Source organism: Miniopterus natalensis, chromosome 2 (assembly GCF_054644295.1).
Source record: "Miniopterus natalensis isolate mMinNat1 chromosome 2, mMinNat1.hap1, whole genome shotgun sequence".
NCBI lineage: Eukaryota > Metazoa > Chordata > Mammalia > Chiroptera > Miniopteridae > Miniopterus > Miniopterus natalensis.
Genome location: NC_142082.1, coordinates 183,761,948 through 183,781,014, shown reverse-complemented (window position 1 = coordinate 183,781,014; position 19,067 = coordinate 183,761,948). Strand labels below are relative to the sequence as shown.

The following is a 19,067-nucleotide window of genomic DNA, read 5'->3' as shown; positions in this document are numbered from 1 at the left end:
CTTAGGTTCCCCATGAGCAAGGTCTCTGCATACCTCCCTCTGAGCAAAGAAGCAGAACCGGCTAACCTCACGTGCTCCTCTGTGGGGAGCGTCTTGGCGGAGCTTCCTGCCCGGCGCCCCATGGGCTCTCTCTGCACGGTCCTAAAATGACTGACCCATCTTTGCAGCCCCTTGTGAGCACCTGACTGTATCTCTAGCCCTCTATAGACAAGCAGGCAACCAGCGCTGCCCAAGTCGATCCCCTGGTTTTCTTTCTGCTCAATTGGATCGTTGTGTGTGTGTGTGTTTGCTCCTCTATGTTTTGTTCTTAATTTTGCATGAGTGTTTGACACACTTTCACGCCCTTGAGATAGGGTGTCTGCCGTCCAGGCGCAGCCATCACCGGACCTCGCGCCCTGTCCCCTGTCCTGTGCTTGTCCTGTGCCTGCCTCTCCACCCCGAGCCATGGTGTCTGTGACTGCTGTGTCTGCGTGGGCTCCGCAGTGGTCTCCTGTGGCCCCTGCAGATGCTGCCGCCTCTGTGTGCAGATGGGCCCTGTGTCCCGTCTGCGTCCCTTTGTGGTCACCCCCTTCTTTCACCCCCCACCCCACCCCTGCCCTGCCGCCTCTTCGCTCTGCCCTGAACATGCCACCTTGGAGGTGCCTGGGTTTAGCGCCTTGGTGAGGACGCCGCCGGCCGCATGCTGTGTTGGCTTTGTGTGCGCCACACCAAAAGGCTGACTGTCTTGGGCGCGGGAAGTGGGCTCTCATTAACCAGTGGCTCCATGTTTGTCCCTTACTTGTGTTTTAGAGAAGGATGAGGCTGCAATTGAGCGCTCTCAGTTCAATGCCACGTCAGTAGCTGATGTGGACAAGCGGGTGAAACGGCGCCTACTCATGGGTAACACTTTTCTTCCACTTCCTTTGTTGTCCTTGCACTTTTGCGCGTGTGTGCGTGTGTGCGCGTGCGCGTGTGGTATGTGCAGGGGTCTGCGTGTGTGCTGGCATATCGGGCTGTGAGTGTGTGCAGGCGTGTGGGGTGTGTGCATGTGGGCTGTCCGACTGTGTGGTGTGCCCACATGTGTGGGGTCACGTGTGCCATGTGTGAGTGGGGGGGGCTCCACTCCAGATGTGAACTCACTTTTTCCTTTTTAAAGTTTTTGCCTTTCATCAAACACGTGTATTTCTTTGTGTGTTTGTAGCAGAGAAGCCAGAGCCCATGTCTTGTGGCCTCTGCGTGTGAGGACTCGTGTGCAGTAAACCCCTCTGCGTGCGGTAATACCACTTTGGCAGTTAGACCCTGGGATCAGCACAGCACACTGACCGCAGGAGCAGAGGAGGGCATTCACATTTGTGTAGAGCAGGCATGCAGGCGGCCTGGGTCCCATCCGTCTCCTCCTTAGGACAGAAGCCACGTTAAGAAAAAAGGCCATGTCTAGATTCAGGGCTGGGGATCTTAAGGGCATCCCGTCAACCCTGCTTGGTTTATGGTTGGGAAATTTGCTACCCAGGGAGGGGAGGACCGGTTAAGGCAGGGATGGGGAACGTATGCCCGCAAAATCATTTGGTCTGGCCCTGCCAAGGCAACTGCAGGCGGGAATCGAAAATCAATAAATCTAGGAGTTTTTTTCATAGCTAATTTTTAAGTTGATGATTTTGTATAGCCTGTGAATGATGTTATAAACATCCAAATGGCCCTTCACGGCAAAAGGGTTCCCCACCCCTTAAGGCCATCTAGCAGGCCTCACTCACCCCTCCTGGCCCCAAGGCTCCCAACTCCATGAATAACCCCAGCCCTAGGCTGCTGGACTAGCAGCCTTCACCCACTTTTCCATGGTAACCCCTCTGGTACCCACTTGCCTTGGGGGTCCACATGATGTCAGCTTCACCCTGAGTACTGCCCCTGGGCTGGACCCAGACTCCAGGGTGCCATGCCCAGAAGCACCTGGTGCCACTCGGCTCAGAGGCTGCTGGCGTGGCTGACCCAGGCCAGGGCAGTGTGTGGGAAGGGAGGAGGGGAGAATTCGATTGCTCTTCCGCTGAGCTCAGTCTGCACAGCAGAAGAGCAAGTCGGCCTCATTCATTCATTCATTCCTGTTTCCCAGTTGGTGCCACAGTTTTGGGGCTGCTGGCCCCTCGGTGGTGCCAGCTGCCTCAGCCTCTGGAACACAGATGTAGGATTACCAAAGATGGTCACAGCCTTGTTTGTGCCACTGGGATAGGTCACACCAGCCTTGGGTGCTGTGGGGCCAGGTGGGGCATTCCCTGTGTCTCAGATGAGGAAACCAAGGGTCACTGGGGTGCCCTGGCTTGCCCCAGATCACACTACCTGAGCTTAGCCCAGAGCTCATGTCAGTGTGGGTCACCTTAATTGTCAGATCACAGGACCATGGAGGTCAGATCCTGAGGGTCCTGGAAAGGTCACGTAGTTTTTCTGTCCTCATGTGAACCTCAGAGGAACCCAGACATCTAGGGAGGAGAGAGATCTAAGTGGGGCCATGGGAGGGATGGGGCCTTGTGTGCTGGGAGTAGGCTTGAGGCTTATCCTCTCCCGTGGGGCTTTGAGAAGCAAAGGAGCTCATGGGCTGGCTGACAGTACTCTGTGAACCCTGAAGTCCACAGGGGGCAGAACACGCATAGCCTTGTTTCTAGGATGAGAACACATCCTGCTTGCTGAGGGCAAGCAAGTCTCGGGGATTCACCTCTAGTCACATAGGCAGGTGGCTCAGCTCAGACCAGAAGCCACTCTTTGCAGGTTCTCTGGACAGGGCTGTCTTGACCTGCGCTATCTGGGTTGGCCTGGGAAGCGCTGGAAATGGCCAAGAGGTAGGCTTGATGGCCCCACAAGCAGGCATGCCCACTGCCCTCCAGGAAGGTGTGAATTAGCACTGTGGACTTTCTGGAAAGGTGGCTAGAAGTGAACAATGGGAACCTAAGAGTTGCTGGTGCTCTGAGGCCCAAGAGGGTCCAGGCCTCTCAGCCTCACTTACTGGGAGAGGGGGGCACTGCTGCAGAGGCCAGAGCCCCAGAGCAGGAGGACCAGTGAGAGGTGGTAGCAGGAGAAAGCCGAGCTGAGTCGGCATCAGGCAGGTGAGTGGCAGAGTAGGTGTGTAGGTGGAGGGAAGGGCCTCTGCACTTGCTTTTTCTAATTAGAGTAGGTAGGTAATGGCCCAGAGCCTGATCCTGGAGGGGGTCAGGGAGATGTGGAAAGAGGCACCTAGAACACAGCCAGCCACCTTACCAGGGTTTCGGAAGTAGGCATCAGGAGGGGCCAAGGGAATGGATGCTGACTGGCCCCCGACATTCCCACCTCTCTAATATAGAAATCTCCCCCCATCCCCTTAGAGCCTGTCTTGTCCTCAGGCAGAAGAGGCCTCTCCCTCCTCCAGCCTTCCTACAACAGGACCCCTGGGGGAGAAGGACCACCAGCCCAGGTCCTTACCTAGGTGACCATCCTCAGAGGCTTCCTGAAGGGCGCCATGCACAGCTGAGCCCACCCTCAGGAGCTCATAATTCTTAGCATCTGGCTCCTCTGAGCATAGCTGTGTGGTACAGACTTAGGGTCCTGTTGGATATCAGGCCCTAGCTAGTAGTCCCCAGCAAGACATGGCTGCTCCTAGGCTATATTAATAGAGGCAAGGGATGGAGCATGAGGGAGGTGACCATCCCCATTCTGCCCAGTGCTGCTCAGAGCACACCTGGGTAATCTGCTAAGAGCCCAGCCCTGGCAGGGAAAGAGCAGCCAAGACAGTGAGGGGAATCAGAGTGTCACTGGCCTGTGGGATGGAGCACAGGCAGGGTAACCCAGTGGATCCTCCAGCTAGTGGGCCACTTGAGCCCTCTTTGGGGTCCTGGGAGGGAACTGGGGATGAACAGGCAAAGGGGGAGGGAGCTTGTTCTGTGGCCCAGGAACAGATGAGGAAGGTGAGACACTGGGGAATTCCATGGCAAGGTCAGACCCTGGGCCATCCAGCTCCAGATGAGCAACTGTTGCAAGGAAGACTGGGGCCATGGTGCCTGTGAATGGTCTCATGTGAGCAGTGCCCATTGTAGTTGTGGTTCAGGGCTTTGCCAGAGCAGGCACGTGTGCCGAAGCCACCCCGTGGCTGAGGGGGCCTGGCAGGTGTCTTCCAGCCCTGAGATGCAAGTTATCTCCTGGGTAGATGGGGCTTGTTTTCAAGGTGGGTAGGGAAGCATTGTGAGAGAGGGCTTCCTTTCCCCTCTCCACATCTCAGTGTCTCCGAACAGACAAGTGCCTCCTCACTGCAGGCTCCGTGTTCCAGTTTGCCTTCCCCCAGATGGAGGGAGAATTTGGGTCTTATATGCTCTTATAGGCTGTTTGACTCAGTTATTTCGGAAATATTTGTGCCCAGACTGCAGAGCTCACAGGTACCTTAGATGTCTACTGCTCATTTAATTAGCTGCTTCATCTCTTAACCTGACCAAGAGCCAGGACCTAAGCAAAAAATGGCACAAGATGTCTGAGCTAAAACCTGAGCCCTGGGCCCATATTTGAGCCTCTCTTCCTCTCTTAGAACCTGCCTGCTTACCTGGTCAGGGGTTAGCGTTTTGGTTACAAGGTTCTCAAGTATGGAAACATACCGAGCCAGCACTGAGACCCTGCAGTGTCACTGACACTCTGGCTGTACTACACTGGCTACTTTCCCGTGGCTCCCAGAGGCTCCGTCCCTGGAGCACCAGCAGTAGAGAGGGCTGTCTCTCTGTCTCTGTTAGAAACCAGTGAAGACACAGCTCCAAGGGGAAGTGGCTTGCTCAGCCTGTGCAGCTAGGGCAGGCCTGACCCTGCTTCGGTGGGAGGAGAGGGCCCCGGAGGGAAGACTGCAGGCAGTAAAACATGGTAGTTGTCAGTCTTGAGGGTGAAACCTCCAGAGAGCTTGGGGAGGGGGGTGGTTCTGTAACATAGTGGCCTGGGGACATTTAGGGCCAAGGCCCTATCCCACCCTGGGGTCTCAGTTGCTGTTTGTAATTACCCCAGTCACTGAGTACAGGCTAAGAAAGGAGCAGTTGTGTCCACCTTAACTTGGCCTCAAAATATATAACTGGTTTTACAGTCCCCTCAGTGAAAATGTTTGGATGAGAGGGTCAGAGTGATTATTTCAGTTATTTGGCCTACTTTCCTGTGTGAAACATCTGAGTGCTCAGCCAAGCTGACCACAGCTTACAGCAGGACTGATAAGATCTGGGAGCCACACTCGTCAACTCCGGGTCTCTAACGAGTTCCTTTCCCACAAGCATCCTTGGGCTAGATGCGTACGTTTCCTGTTGCTGCTGTTAACTAGTTACCACACTCCTAGTGCCTGAAAACAGCACAAGGTACTCTCTCCTGTGTCAGAAATGGGACTTGGTGCTCACTGGCTAAAGTCAGGGTGTCAGCAGGGCTGCATTCCTCCTGGAAGCTCTAGGGGCGAATCATTTCCTAGCCTTTCCAGCTTCTTGCCCCACATCCCTTGGCTCACAGCCCCTTCCTCCACCTTCAAAGCCTGCAGCACCATATCTGTCCAGCCCTGCGTCCAGCACCACGTCTTTCTCAGACCTCCCTCTTCCACTTCTAAAGCCCCATGTGCCCACATTGGGCCCACCCAGATAGTCCACAGTGATCTCCCAACTCAAGGACTGTAGTTTTTAATCACATCTACAAAGTCCCTTTTGCCACATAGCGCCACAGAGGATTAAGATATGGACATTTCAGGGGCTGGTATTCTTCCAACCACAGGTGGTTCACATGGGCTGAGAGCAGCCTCCCGGCAGTCTGACTGCTGTGCGCCCCCCAGGCAGAGCCCACGTCTGCCCTCTTCCCTGGCTTATCCCCAGGACCACTAGCCTCCTGCACAGGGCAGGGCTGGGAGTGTGGGATGTGCTGGCTGGTGCAGGAAGCCCACTGCCACCCCCTTGGGAGAGCTTCCAGCCTTTGCAACCTCCCCCATAGTGAGTACCCACTGCTTCCTCGGGCCGTCTCCGAACGCTGCAGCCCACTCAGCTCTCTCCAGTGAGTCTTGGGAGGCAGCTGTCCCCACTGCACAGATGGCAAAGTAAAGCCCTGAGAAAGAAGAGGCACCCCAGGCCCAGCGAGCTGTGAGCAGCAGTTTTGGCCAAGGTTCAAGGCTGTGGACTCCCCAGTCCAGGGCCCTGGGTCAAGAGTAGAGGCAGGCTTGAGGCTTGGCAGCCATCCCAGGGGTCTCTAGGCCCAGGCCCAGTGGCCACAGGAATTGTTCATCTTTAGCCCCAGCTTTCTCTGGGCAGCACACTGTCCTCGGCCTTCACTTAGCTCACAGCCACTCTGAGAGTCGTGCTAAAGTGATTCCCATTTTACAGGTGAAACTGAGGCACAGGATGGTAGCTAAGAATTCCTTCCCCTGCACTCCCACAGCTGGCACCTGCCCTTCTCCCTGTACTTGTCCACCTCTGAGCCCAGGTTTCCTTCCATCAAGTAGACATGAGGCCATAATCCGTCCACCTTGCTGGGTTCAGACGAGGTACCCTAACCTGTGCATCTGGGGCCTGGCCCACAGAACAGCACTCGGTAAAGGAGATGCTGAGAGAGTCCCAGGGAGGGGGACAGAGGGGCTGGAGACCTGGAGGATGGGAAGACCAGGGGTAGTGGGGCAGTTCTGGTCATAATGGCTGACATCTGGTGGGTACAGACTGAGCCCCACGCTGTCCCCAGCCTCATGTAACCACATAGCCACCCTTAGAGGCCCAAGCGATGTCACCTGAAGAGGGGTTTATTCCTAGGTCCATTCCTTACATCCCCAGCCCATGCCTACCCTCCCCACCTTGCCAGCCCAGCCCTGTGGGTAGGAGTTCTCCCCACTCGCTGAGTGAGGAGGCTGGCACCGCGGGGGCACCTTCACTTCCTCCGGCCACCTGCTCTGCTGCCTCACAGGGAGCCACCCTTAGGAGCCCTGTCCAGGGCCCAGCTTTCTGGCCTGGCCTGACTCACTCATTAGCCTGGGGCCTCGTGTTTGTGGGTCCAAATGCTGGCTCCCCCCAATAGTTGTGTGACCTGGGACAGGGCCTGCTTCAAGGGTTCATGACTCACAAACTCGCCCAGGGCCCACCCCCCGAAGGCCCACAGTTGGTTGATGCTCTGCTGTCTTAAAATTCATAATTTTTGAAAAGGCCCTTATTTTTATCTTTATTTTTATTTTACACTGGGTCCCACAAATTATGCTCCTGCCTGTCACTTCAGCCCCCAACTCCCACTTTAGCCCAAAGGACTGGGTAGACTTCCCTGCCCCCCTTTCCGTATGTATCACTCAGTACAGTGGGCGTCTGTTTGCCTTGGAGCGATGCAGCCAAGGTGGGCACAGCAGAAATGATCCCCCTGTGCCGCAGGGGCACTGAGGGCCCAGGTAGATGCCGTAGCCTGCCCAAGGACCCCCACAAGGCGACATGAAGGACAGGCTGATTGCTGGATGCTGGCTCTGACTCCTGACTCCACTCCCTGTCTCCCCCCACCCCCTTCAGCACAGGGCCTGGCAGAGGAGGCCCCTGAATGTTGGTTCTCAGGGTTACTACACCATCCTGCAAGCACTGGCTGACCAGAGTGAGGCTGTGGTCTGGAGGGGCCACTGGGAGGCTGTGCAGGTCACCTAGGAGGACACTGGTGGCCTGGCCCAGAGGGCAGCAGTAAGAGCAGGTGCTGGACTCTGATGTCAAGGCAGTAGCAGGACCAGTCCCAGGGCCCCAGGGCCCCAGGTGAGGGTGGGTAGGGAGCCTCCTCAGATGTGGCCTGGGCCCAGAGGGCAGCGTTGATAAAGACTGGAGCCCTGGGGGAGGGACGGAGAGATCACTGGGGCTCTGGGGCTGAGGCCTACTGAAGACAGAGATTTGAGGCTGCCAGGCAGGCTTGCATTAGTCCAGCCGGTCCCAACTATTCTGCCACTTCCTGGCTCCCCAGCCCTGGGTGGATTCCGAGCTCCCTGCACCCATTCCTCACCAGGGAGGTAGAGGGTACAGAAGCCTCTCACCAAGCTGCCATGAGCATGGGGTATGAAGGCCTGGGACGGGCCTGGTGCAGGTGACCCACCATGAGGAACTGTGGGAAGGGGTGGTCAGCACCCAGGGACCCCGAGCCCCTGGCTCAAAACATGAACTTTAGGCACAACCATTGTCTAGGGCAACTCGGGAAACAAAGTCTGGGGGTCCAGAGAGAGGTGGCCACTCACACTCAACCTCACCCCCATCTTGGCCTCTGTACAGAGACAGGAAGGGCCTACAAGACCCTTGGAGGCTGTCTGGCCAGATCCATGTCTCAGGATCCCATGGTCCATGCCCATGCCACCTCCACCCCTGCCACAGTGGAAAGGCCCAGTGCTCATCCTGCTGTCCCGGCGTAAGGCCACCAGCAGTGCCCCAGCCCGAGCTCAGCTCCTGCTCCCCCCCCCGCCCCTACAGTGTACCCCACCTCTCCAAGGCCTGAGCCTTAATTACCTGCACAGGGAAACGGACAGCCCGTTCCCCTACGGAGAGGGCTCTCCACACAAAAGGCTGAAAGGCACCGTGAGCCTGTGAGGGCCCTTTGACTTGAGGGTGGGGGTGGGATTTCCCTCTGGTTATAACCCCAGGCAAGGAATCATGATTGTTGAGCAGCTACTACAGGCCGGGACCTGGGCCAGGCATGGCTAAGTCTAAAGTTTGTTAGATAGATCCTCACCTCAGCCCTGGAAGGGAAAGCTTGTCCTCATCTGCTGGGACAGCAGGTGCTGAGGCCCAGCCCCTCCTGGGCCACCCAGTAAGTGACAGCACTGCTGCCCCAGTGGATGGTCCAGTGGGGAGATGAGAGGCACGAGTGGGCCACGTGCTGGTCAGAACTTGGCCTGTGCTCACTCAGACTAGCCTGTGTGAGTCCCAAGAAAGGGACTGGCCTTTCTGCCTCTGGAGAGGTGGTCTTTGAGCTGGACCTGGGAACACCAGCAGGCAGGAGGCCTCCCAACCCCTGGGCCTGGAGCTCCCAGAGCTGGCTACACCCAGCCGGAGGGCTAGGGTTGGTGGAGACACTCGCTTCTCTGTAGTGGTTACAGTTCCTCCTCTCGTGGTGGAGACATCAGCCTCGAGAAGGATGCTCAGTGGCCTCTGTGCAGGCAGCCCCTGAATTCAGAGTGACGCCCACACGGCCACCCTGCAGCGCACAGATGTGCACTCACGCACAAAGGGAAAGCTGGCCGCCTCTGCCTGCTCCACCACCCCTCGGTGGAAGTTCAAAGGGAAGGCATCGGGAGTTTGGTCCAAGTAGTATCAGGGACTCCCGGCACTGGGGGAATGTATTCAGTTAGTCATCACTACCACATGCATCCCCAGACTCCTCACAGAGACCCAGAGGCAGCTGGCAGGAATCGGATACCAGATGGACAGACAGAATAAACTGGGGAACCTCAGGGAAAAGGCCCCCAGGGGCCAGGCTCCCAGGGGAAGCTGAGGCAGGCAGGCAGGCAGGGGAGCGTGGGCCGTAAAAGAGTGAGGAGCCCATTGGCTCTTCGCTTCCCAGCAGCCAAGACAAGAGGGAAGCCCGAGCAGGCACAGTTCCCACAAGATCAAAGCGCCAGATGCTCAGAGGGAACCCAGATTGAAAGGCTCCGAGGCCGGGAGCCAGGCTCCTCCGTGTGCGGGCCACCTGCGCTCCGGTGACCTGGCTCTGCCAGCCCCTCCTGCAGGCCTGGGGAGGATCACTCTCACCACACGACAGGCCCAGTGACCTCAGCTATGCCCCAGCCACTCCAGCCCCTTTAAGTTTGCAAAAGAGAAAAAAAAGCCGTAGACGAGCTTCAAGAGGACGAAAACCAGACGCCTTTGGCGTATCGTTCAGTGAGAACAGATGTTGGGCCGAGAGCCTCATCGAGGTGATGGATGGTGTGCGGCTCAGAAAACCTCCCCTGTGGCTCCAGGGCAGGGCCCAGGCAGTTCGTGCTGGGATGAGTTTGGGAGCCCTAGGGAGCGCCAGCCTGGGCTGGGAGTCTGAGCCAGGCAGGGCGGGGACTTAGGAGTCTGTCCTGGGCGTTAAATACCAGCCTCCCACTCAGCACTGGCCCCCTGCAGTGGCGGTGACCCTGTTGGCAGTTTGCAAACCTTTCCCCCCATCCATCATCATCATGGACCCTCACCAGCAACCCCACGGAAATGGTGCCATTCTCCCATTTTACAGAAGGGGAACGCGAGGTGAAGCTCAAAGAAGCCCTTCAGCTGGAGGGTACCAGAGCTGGACTCTGCATCTGTCTCTTTCCTTCCCCAGAGACGTGTGCTGTCAATAATGGAGGCTGTGACCGGACGTGCAAGGACACGGCCACGGGCGTGCGATGCAGCTGCCCAGTTGGATTCATGCTGCAGCCCGACGGGAAGACATGCAAAGGTCAGCACAGGGCCGTGAGAGCGCGCCTGCCTCCACTCCTCGGCCCTCCGCAGGGCAGGTGGGGCAGGCCTGTGCGGTGAGGTGGGCGTGGGGCCGGGACACTCAGCATTCGCCTGCTTGTCTGTGGGAGGCTCAGCACCAGCACCTACCTACCCCCCACCAGGTTCCAGAGAATACTGGTTCCACCACATATCTCTAGGTTCCTGGGGGCAAAAACAGGGTTCTCATGTTAAAGAACTGGGCTGCACATTGGGTGACGGGCCTTCTTGGCCTCATGACTCATGTGGCTCCCCAAGGGGATGGGATGTGACAGGTTTCCTCACCCCCACCTAGTGTGACGGCATGGTGCAGGGCGGCTCATGCGGGTATAGCATTGTCTACCGGCCCCGTTAGAAAAATAAGGACACTGTGTGTCCTTGTCACTGGAGGAGTCAAGTTTGAGGGGTTCTCAGTGGAAGGACCAGGGGTGCAGAAGGACCTGTCTGCAGTTAGAACAGGAGGAACTGGAGGTTCTGAGGACCCTAGCACTTGAAGAAATGCGGCCACTGCTGTGAGTGACGGAAGGGGGAGCTTCCTCTCCCACCAGATCCGACTCACCCAGAGTTCCCAAGGGCGGGGGCGGGGGGGGTGCTTAGCAGAGTCAGGGTCCCTCAGGAAATAAGCGAGGGGGACTGGGAAGCAAGAGCTGGCTGAGCTCTAGAGGCTGAGGGGACCACCCACAGTGTGGGGGACAGCTGTAGGGACAGCTGGGGTGAGGCCTACACACCAATGCCCCTCAAGGAGTGAGGTGCAGCCCCCAGCCCCCCCCGCGCCAGGCCCTTCGAGGTCTGCTGGCCACCCCCCTGCCACTACCTTGCCAGGAAGCCAGGAAGGACTGGGAGGCAGCGGGGAGGGGAAGAGGAGCCTGAACTTCCCAATCCTGTGAGTGAAACATCACCATGGGGTTAGTGTGACCTAAGTAGTCTGAGGTGAGCTATTTTAAGCTGTAGAAATAGACCGAGTATGACCTCCCTCCTGGCCACTGTGTTGGGAAGAACCAGATTATTGACAGAAACAACCGTCCACCTGCCTGTTCATTTGAAAATGAAGCCCTTCTGCAGCGCCCACTGAGCCCCAGCTGCATTCCAGCGGGCAGGTGGGCAGGCGATGTGGCATCTGGAGCCTTGCCACATGGCTCATGCCAAGAGGACAACCAGGGTCCACCACAGCCCCGGCCATGTCACAGTGGGCCTGGCCACTTGCCCTTGGAGCAAGAACAGAAGAGAGTAAAATTGGGCATCTCTGCCCCCTCCGAGGTGGCACCCGCCCAAGACTAGACAGGGGGACACGGCTCCATTCCCGAGGTGAGGCCAGGGAGACGACCTGGCAGCCAGAAGGCAGCCTCAGCTGTCATATGGCCAAGGGGTGGCTCTGACTACTGCCCCAGCCCCACCCCGTGTCTGAGAGGGGTGCTAAGGGGAGCTACCCACACAGCCCCTGGGCCCCAGCCCAAGGCCCCCCCTCCGTGTTTCCTGTGGCTCCTCTGGAAACATCAGCCCCTTACGCCGGCAGCTCCTACTCGGCCCCACTGCCCTGGACAGGAAGTGCTCTGGCTCACTCAGGCTCCAGCTGGGTTTTCTGGGCCCCTCCTGGGTGCAGGTACAGGGGAGACGAATGAAATCGTCCCTATTTCTGGGATCTTCTGTCCAGTGCAGCAGACATGTCCACTTTTCACAATCACCAAGATGAACGCGCACCAGCCCGCTTGGTGCTGGACAGAGAAGTGCAGCGCAGTGGGAACTGGAGGCCCTGCCTGACGGGCGTGGGCCGGGGGCTGATCAGCACCTGCAGCACGTATGGCTGCTGTGCAGAGGCCTGGACTTCCCAGTCCCAGAGGCAGGCCGTGTGCCCAGGTCTGGGGATGTGCGGGGAGGCCTAGCCGGATGGTGCGGGGCCTGTGGGCCAGGGAAGAGGTTGGCCCTTCACCCTTTGGGCCTTGGCGAGGCCCCAGAGCTGTTGGGCAGGGGCAGCAGAAGCCCAGGTTTTCATTCTGTGACCAGCCCCGGCCACTGCTTGGCCCCTGGGCAGTGAGGTGGCTGCTGCCATCATCCAGGCTCTAGGACAGTGGCTTGGGCCAGGAGTGGCCATGAAGGTGGAGAAGAGCAGTCTGAATATTGTCACAGGAATTAGAATATAAGGATCATGGGACTAGTCTAGAACTGGGTGACAAGAACATCATAACTTCTTCACAGCAGGGAACCTTGGAAACCAGACATGGACCCCAGACCCCAGGGTTTGGTGTCACAGCCTTGGCCCACAGCCTGAGTTCCGGGTGGAGAGGTGCAGGTCAGGGCATGGGCTTAGCAGGACAAACGCGGTGGGGATTCCCGGCACCCCGAGTCCTGGCACTGGGTCTCAGCTCCTCGGGCAGCGTGCACACTTGGTCTTATCAAGGGCCAAGAGGAGGATCTCTAAGGGGTGATTGCAAAAGTTCAGTGGTTTCCAGAAGCCAAAAGGTCATTGTGGAGCAAGACCGATGGCCAGAGGTTAGGTAGCAGAGGTCTGGGAAACCCAGGGGGTCACCAGGGCAGGTGGAGGGGGTGGGAAAGTGGGGGGTCTAGAGGACTCCCCCCATGCCCTCGCTTTGTTTCAAGAGTGTGGATGGCACTCGGTCTGTTCTCAGGGCTGCGCCCACTTGAGATTGGGAGAGGGTGTCTTGCTAACTGGCCCTTCATTGAGGAGGGAGGTCTGGGGTCTCAACTTCCTGAGCTGGAGCCTGGATCTCAGGGACGCCAGCCACTCCTCCCAGCACCTTCCAGAACAGTTGGAGAACCCCACCCACCACCTGTGTCCTCTCCTCCCTCACCTGCCTCTGCCCGGCCCAGCAGCTTGCCCTCCCAGAAGGGTGTTGCCAGCCCACTCCCTCTGCTCCCACCCAAAAGCCCCCACCCACATGCCCCTGGACCACCAGGCCACACCCTCCCCCTCCCCCACACTGGTACTGGCCCTGAAATATTGACTGAGTGCTCACAAGGTGTCTGAGTGTTCACAAGGTGGCCCAGGACCCCACCTTTCCCTTAGCACCCCAAACTCATTCGTTCACTCACTTATTGATCCATTCATTGAGCACCCCTGGGTGGTCCCTCTCCTGTGCTGGGCCCTGGGCTCCAGACAGGGGCCTGACACCCACCCCCCTCTGTCCCTGAGGCCCTTTCATAGCCCTGAGGGTGGGTCCAGTGATGAGGGAGCAGCTAAGGAGAGAATGTCGGGGAAGGCTTCCAGAGGGGCAGCTGTTCCCAGGAGCAGGCTGGGGTGGGGGCTGCACCCAGTGGGGCAGCCAGAGTTTGGGCTGCCCAGACAGGAGCTGGAGGTGCAGAAAGAGCAGGCAAGGGAGCCGACCCAGGCTGCAAACAGGGCTGGGCCTTTCGTCTAGGACAGTGGAGGCCACCGAGCAGGTAGGGAACTCTGGCCACCTGGTGAGGGCTGGGGAGGAGCACAGTGGAGAAGGAGGAGAGTCTTAGTTGAGCAGGAAGTGGAAGGAGGAGCTGCACCCCCTGGATGCACCCCATCAGAGTGAAGATGGAGGAGCTGGTGGATGCTTCCCCGTCTGTGACCCCAGGCAGCCTGGACCTTGAGCAAACATGCCTACGGCCGCCTGTCTGGTTGCTATGGCAGCTTAGCTGACAGGTCCAGATGGGGAAGGGATGGCAGGGGGGTGCCAGAGGCCTGAGGCGTTCCCGAAGAGGCAGGCCCCAGTGATACCATGAGAGGTGCCTGTGAGCAGCGCAGCTCACAGATGGAACCTGAGGCTCAGAGAGGTGCCCCTCCCTGCCCAGGACCACACAGCTGACTGGGTCGAGCTGAGATGGGCCTCCATTCTTCCGCAAGAAGCTTCTGTTAGAAATCCCGTCTCCCTGTGATCCCGGGGGGGGGGGGGGGGCAGTGGAGATGCCCGGGCCTCTGCCCTGGACAGGCCCTCACTGGACTCCATGCCTGCTTCCTCTGGAGGCTGCAAGGCTGTTGGTTGGAGGGAAAAGAATAGGAGCAGCATGGTGAGAGGCTCCAAGACAGTCGGGATGCGACCGTCTCCTCTGTGGGACTCAGTCGCATGGGGCAGGGTGACCTTGCTCACAGGGAGGTGCCAGTGGCAGGGGACAGAGGCGTCCTGGCCCTGGAGTTCAGGTCAGGCTCAGTGGGCGCTGGAACCTTAGTGGGCAGCTCTGCCGAGATGGGGCCAGAGGCCAGTGCAGAGCAGTCCTTTCTGCTCTCCCTGCTTCCTCTCTCCCCTCCATATCCAGGTGAGAGCCCATCTGGGAGTCATCTCACTGCTGTTACTACCTGCTGGAGGGGGTGACTGGCATGGGGGTCCAGGGGGCCGGGCCCAAGGGGAACTTTGGAGCAAGAAGAGGCACCTCGAAGGCAGGGTCTGACAACACAGTCTGCCAGGCTGACCCCAGCCTAGAGCAGAGCCACATGGGCAGAGCTCAGGGACAGTAGGGGCTCGCAGGGTCAGGGAGCTCAGGATAGGGCAGCCAGCAGGCCTGTGGGAGGGAGAAAGCTGCCATTACCTTAGGGGTGCCAGCAGAGGCCGGCCCAGGATGCTGGGTGATGGCATAGGGTTGGACCTGTGGGGGGCAGCCACACACATCAGTGCTGAGTGAAAGGGGCTTAAACCAACAGGTGGGTGTCGGGTGGAGAAGCAGGAGAACCAGACTGAGTCAGGCCCAGGATCCCCCGCTGCCAGCTGCTGCCAGTTGGTCATTACAAGTCAGTCAGCCAAGCACTGACCATGCACCAGCGCCTTGGGGGTGTCCCTCCCCTTGTGCCTCGAGGTGCTTCCAATCATGGATCCTTGTCTCACAGACTGGAGTGGCCACAGCCGTGGGAAGGCAGCCTGCCAACCCCAGGCTCCGTCGTCCCTGTCGTCTTGCCCAACACAGCAGACATCCGTTTCTCTCCCTTGTCTGAACGCCAAGTCCCGGGGGAAGTGGTGTAACCATCCTGGCCCCACCGCTATGAGCCAGAACCCCATTCCTGTGCTCAGTTGGGGAAACAGGCCGCCCCGGGCAGTGGGCAGCAGCAAGTCAGGGAAGGGCGGGTGCCCGGCCGTCGCCCCAGCCTTGTAGCCCATTCGCCCCTCGCTTGGCTCCTGCAGACATCAACGAGTGCCTGGTCAACAACGGGGGCTGCGACCACTTCTGCCGCAACACCGTGGGCAGCTTCGAGTGCGGCTGCCGGAAGGGCTACAAGCTGCTGACCGATGAGCGGACGTGCCAAGGTGAGCGAGCCCTCTGTGCCAGGACATCCCCAACCTCCCGGGCTCCTGCAGGCTCCGGGGAGAGGAAGTGAGTGCAGGGGTGGGATTGCCCACCCTGCTGGTTGCACCTGAAGGAACAGGTACAGTTTTGGGGCCCTCAGCATGTGCTCCTGCCCTCCCTGCCTTCTCTGTCCTTTGAGTCCAGGGGCTCTTAGAAGCCATCCAGTCCAGCCTGTCCCTTTTATGGATGGAAAACTGAAACCCTGGGAGAGAGCAGCATGGTCCCAGGTGACACAGCCAGTGGGTAGCGGAGCTCATCAGCTCTGTCCCTCCCTGCCCCTCCCGGAGGCCCCGGCCGCCTTCATGGCCGCGGAGGTGGAATGCTGCCACCTGGTGGAAGCAGTGGCACATTGCAGGTCCTCTCCTGGGCACCTGCTAGGAGCAGAGGTAATGGGAGGAGAAATCTGGGCAGAAGTCAAGAATCAGAGACCGGGACAAGTCTAGCAGGCATCCTGGATTCAGTAAAAGCCCAGGGGGTGAGCAGTGGAGAGAGTGGTCAGGGGAGGCTTCCTGGGGATGGGACATTGGAGAAATGCTAGAAGGGTGATAGGCATTTCCCAGGAGGAGCCAGGAGAGGTAAACCCACCCAGGACGTGGCACTATTAGACTGAGGCAGTTTGGGAGACCATGTGGAGCCCTGTGGGGCTGGATGAGGCCATTGAGAATAGAGGGGTGCCCTGTGGGGCTGGCTTTGAGAGGGAGTGCTGAGGGAGGGGCCAGCTCCATCATGATTGCTCTGTTTATGGTCTATTCATTTAGTTTCCATGGGGTTCCGGTAGCTGCAGGCTGCACCTGGCTGAGTCTGGCCATGGGACTTGCAGCTTCTGCATGTTGTTGCAGCTCAGAGCCTGGCTCTGGGGCAGCTTGAGGCCCTGAGGGGTAAGGGATGTGTTCCTAACAGGAAGGCAAGAGCAGATGGCTGGTGGGGGAGGGTCCAGGGCCAGCCTATCCTGGGTTCATCACGACTGGGGCCAGCATCCTTCTCTTAGCACAAGGGTCTGCTGGGAGCTCAGTATCTGTCCAGACCTTGAACAGGGCCCCTCTGCACTTGACTCTGTTTCTCCATCTGCCTTGTGGGGGGCCAAGGGAAGGCCCTTGACTTCGCATCCCCAGCTGCTCTGTGAGAGAGATGGGCAGCTGCTGAGGAGGCGGCGCTGACATGTCTGCTTCTAGTCTCTGGCTGTGTCTTCTACATCCTTCTGGACTCATCTCTAAGGCTCTGGGGCTCTGGCCATGCCCCTCCCTTGCTCCAGCACCACCCTGGGCTCCCCAGCTCCAGCAGGGATGGGTACAAGCGCCTTTGCTTGGCTTTCTGGGCCCTGGAGATAGGGACCCTAGATACCTCCCCAGGCCCCCTGAGCTCCACACAACCTGCTGGGCGCCCTGTGTTGCCACTTCCCAGCTTTTGCCTACAGTACCCTCCCTCACCCTCGTTCCTTCATCCCAAACAAGCATCAGATCATCCCAGATTCCCATCCTAGAAGGGATCACAGCCTCCTTTGAGCAAGCACAGCACAGGTGTTGTAAACACACATATATTATGAATGCATGTAGTCAGATGAGCTAATGTGCTGAGAGAATGAATACAGTTCCCACAGAGAAGCAGGAGCCCCATCAACTGTCCCACAGGAGCAGTTTCCTCAGAATTGACAGCCAGGTCAGACTCGTCTGCTGTGAGCGTGTGGTTTATTTCATCCTTTCTGGTAACGAGCACTCTTTCCTTTTTCACCTTGGCTGCCAGGAAACTCAGAATGAAATTCCTCTTACTGTCAATGCTGTCTTATTACCCCTTAGGGGTAGCAGATTTCTCCCCCTCCCCCTTTCTATCTGTGCTGTTTTCCTTATTTTCTCAAGAGACACCTTGGGGTGATAAGAAAACATTTTGGTCAGCAGCCAGGAGGCCTGGTTTCATGTCCCAGTTCAGCTGCTTCTGGTGAGCCCGTCAGTTTCCTGCAGCGGTGGGTTAAAAACCAATCCTAATCCCAGTTGACTGTGAGGTATGAAAATGGCAGAAATTTGTAATAACCCTTCTATTCAAAATATTCCTACCCTGCCCACCTCCTGAAAAGACATGCGGTGGCTCCTGAATCAGAAATATAAGGTAGTGGAGACAAAAGGGAAAACAGGCGGTGGCAGGAAGCGGGGCCCAGGGCCAGGCCGTGCACGGGTGTCCACAGTGCGGCTGAGTGACAGGCCCCGCCCACCCGCCTCACCCTGACGCCCCTCCCCAACCTTTGTCTCACTGGCCACAGACATCGATGAGTGCTCCTTCGAGCGGACTTGTGACCACATCTGCATCAACTCCCCGGGCAGCTTCCAGTGCCTGTGTCACCGCGGCTACACACTCTATGGGACAACTCACTGCGGAGGTCTGCAGCCTGCCCGCCTGGGCCACCTCCCCCCCGAGGCACGCGCCTGGCCGCACGGCCACCTGCCCCGCACCCTGACCCTGACCCTGACTCTGATGGGCGGGCCTGGAGGGACTAAGCAAGGCTGAGAATTGGTGGGCAGAGGGGCTAAGCCAGGGGAAAGGCGAGAGAATGGGGGTGGAGGGCAGCAAATACCACTGGGTGCTAAGCCCTAGCCAGGTTGCGGGCATAGGCCTGAGAAACTGCAGTTATGGGGAACCTCCATCCAGAAGCAAGTGGAAGCCACACAGAGAATCCCGTAGGCAGTTCATTCCAGTGGGAGAGGGTGACGACAGAAGGGCCGAGTAGGGAGCCAGTGAGGAATCCTAAAGGAGTGTTTGGGTCAAGATGAGGGGCAGCATGCCTGAGGGGTCAGTATGTGCAAAGGCACTGAGGCAGAGGGACCTAAGGGGATCAACAGGCAGTTGGTGTGGCTCTAGCACGAGATGCAGACGGGGAGGGTACAGGGCTCCGTGAGCCCCGGAGGGGACTTGAGGTTTATTCCCAGTCAGAAGAGAAGCCACTGAGGCTTTAATCGGGCTGTGACATGGCCAAGTTCCTGTAATGAGATTGCTCTGGCCCGTGTGTGTAGGGGAGTACGACCCCGGGCAGCAGTGGGGACACGGCTCCAGACGTGGGAGCTGGAGCTGCTGCAGCTCAGGCGGGGTGGAGAGGGACGTAGAGAAGGTGAAGGTTCTAGATGGATTTAGGAGCCACAGACTTGGGACTTGGAGATGTACAGGCATGGAAGAGAAGGCCCCGCTGTCCGGGGTGTCTTTCCTGTGACCTACGAGTAGCCACCCTGTGTGCTGGGCAACCGTGAAGGCCCGGTGGGTGAGGCAGGGGGTGGCACCTGGGGTGGGCTGCAGAATCTCCTGCAGGGACTCCCCCAAATCTGGCACCAGCTTCCCTGGGCCTGCCACTCCCCGAATGCAGGCGGCCGGGGTGCTCACAGTCCTGCGCCCCAGTGTGAATGCCATCCAGCCCTTCCCTCCCACTCCAGTGTGCGCTCTTGGCCC

The 19,067-nt window shown here is 58.5% G+C and overlaps 1 protein-coding gene across 2 annotated transcripts in view; it reads left to right on the top strand.

The window, feature by feature from the left end:
* The window catches only part of SCUBE1 (signal peptide, CUB domain and EGF like domain containing 1), a 97,965-nt gene that overhangs the window by 62,679 nt on the left and 16,219 nt on the right, over nt 1-19,067 (top strand). Inside the window, exons 7-10 of one of the 2 annotated variants that reach the window (XM_087814960.1) lie at nt 790-879; nt 10,228-10,344; nt 15,479-15,601; nt 17,893-18,009. In XM_087814960.1, coding sequence (XP_087671086.1) covers nt 790-879; nt 10,228-10,344; nt 15,479-15,601; nt 17,893-18,009 — 447 coding nt within the window. The remainder of the gene's footprint in view (nt 1-789; nt 880-10,227; nt 10,345-15,478; nt 15,602-17,892; nt 18,010-19,067) is intronic. The other variant, XM_087814961.1, reaches the window with a different exon arrangement.